Genomic DNA, 2019 nt, shown 5'->3' on the forward strand with positions numbered 1-2019 from the left:
AAAGTGCAGGATTGGCAAGCTCTCCCTGGGGTGATAGATCAGGACTCAGGTAATAGCGGAAAGCGCCAATCCTACTCTTAAAATGGATACAAGAGAGCATTTGGGGTTTTTCTTTTTAATGCCTGCTTTGGATTGAGTAAATGCATTACGTGCATCACCACAAAAAAAAAAAAAACACTAGAAGAAAATATAGGCAGCAAAATATCAGACATCTCACGTAGCAAAATTTTCACTGCTAACAATGCCTAAGGCATGAGAAACAAACAAAAAAATAAACAAATGGGACTACATCAAAATAAAAAGCTTCTGCATAGCAAAAGAAATAAGCATCAAAATGAAACGTGAACATATTTACCAGTGGTACATCTGATAAGGGGTTAATCTCCAAAATATATAAGGAACTCATACACATTAACAAAAGGAACACACATAATCCAATTAAAAAATGGGTAGAGAACCTGAATAGACACTTCTCCAAATAGGACATACAAATGGCCAAGAGACATGAAAAAATGCTCAATGTCACTAATTATCAGAGAGATGCAAATAAAAATGACATTGAGGTACCACCTGTCAGAATGGCTACCATTAATAAATCAACAAACAACAAGTGCTTGTGAGGATGTGGAGAAAAATAAAACTTTTAAATAACATAAGATTAGTATAAGTAAAGAATAGCTACTACTCCTAGGGCTAAGAGAGCACTCAAATAAGAGAGTTCCCACCCCACACTCTGCCCAGGGTCTACTCAGACCTTCTTTGAGTAGGCACTACTATGAAAGAGAAGTCACTGTGGTTGCCATGCTTGTGGAACTTGGTAGGAATTTGCCCACAAGGCATCAGCAGAAAAAATATCCTCTAGTGCAGTGGTCAGCAAACTGCGCTTGTGAGCCACATGCGGCTCTTTGGCCCCTTGAGTGTGGCTCTTCCACAAAATACCACGTGTGGGCACGCACGTACAGTGCGATTGAAACTTCGTGGCCCATGTGCACGAAGTATTTTGTGGAAGAGCCACACTCAAGGGGCCAAAGAGCTGCATGTGGCTCGAGAGCCGCAGTTTGCTGACCACTGCGAGTCTAGTGTATCTAGAAAAGCTAATCATGTGGAAGTATCCGCTAGAAAAATGCCCAAGGGGGAAGAAGTCAAGGGAAGTTGTCGGAGCTGAACATTGGAGAAGCCATCCTTGCTGCAGGAACTAGATACTTGGGAGGCAGCCTGTGCAGCCAAACTCCGGAGAAGCTCTCCATGGTGCAGAAGCTGGGCACTGAGGAAACCACATGCACTGAATGAGTCCATAGGTAAAATCTCCAGTGAGGAGGACAGGAGAGAAACTTATGCTCTCATGTGATAACAGAATTTTTGGAGCTGATAAACAGGTTTTAAAATAAAGTGGAATTTGCCTACAAGGATCAGGGGCTCCACAAAGAACCCTAACAGCTAGAAAATGAGGAAAATGAAGGAGAATTGAGAGGAAAATGTAGTAGGGAGAGTAAGGAAGTGTTGGATGAATGCTTGTGTTTTAAAGGAGGTAACAGCCCTGGCCAATGTGGTTCAGTTTGTTGGGCATCGTCCTGCACACCAAGAGCTTGTGTGTTTGAACCCCAGTCAGGGCACATAACCAGGTTATGGGTTCCATTCCCCATTTGGGGCATGCAGGAGGCAGCCGATTGTTGATATTTCTCTTTCTACCTCTCTCTTCCTTTCTCTCTAAAATGTTTTTATTTAAATTCTTTATTGTTGAAAGTATTACATATGTCTCCTTCCCCCCCCCCTCCATTGACCAAAATAAAATAAATAAAGGAGGTAACAGAAATGAGAGGCTTGCATCTTCAACTGAATGGATATTGCAAACTGAAACTGAGAAAGTAATGGGATTGAAGTAGATTACAGTAAAAATATTTTAGAACTAGAAGGAGTAAAGGAGTACATTCATTATATAGGTTTATTTATTTTACATATATATATATTAATTTCAGAGAGGAAGGGAGAAGGAGAAGAGATAGAAACATCAATGATGAA

General features: G+C 40.8%; 1 protein-coding gene across 1 annotated transcript in view; it reads left to right on the forward strand.

Annotated features, from left to right (window-relative positions):
• The first annotated feature begins 801 nt into the window (after positions 1 to 801).
• The window catches only part of LOC102253304 (mitochondrial import receptor subunit TOM22 homolog), a 2670-nt gene continuing 1452 nt past the window's right edge, over positions 802 to 2019 (forward strand). Inside the window, 1 exon segment of the mRNA XM_014545327.1 lies at positions 802 to 817. Within this exon segment, the coding sequence (XP_014400813.1) occupies positions 802 to 817 (16 nt within the window).

Source organism: Myotis brandtii, unplaced genomic scaffold (assembly GCF_000412655.1).
Source record: "Myotis brandtii unplaced genomic scaffold, ASM41265v1 scaffold40, whole genome shotgun sequence".
NCBI classification, from domain to species: Eukaryota; Metazoa; Chordata; class Mammalia; order Chiroptera; family Vespertilionidae; genus Myotis; species Myotis brandtii.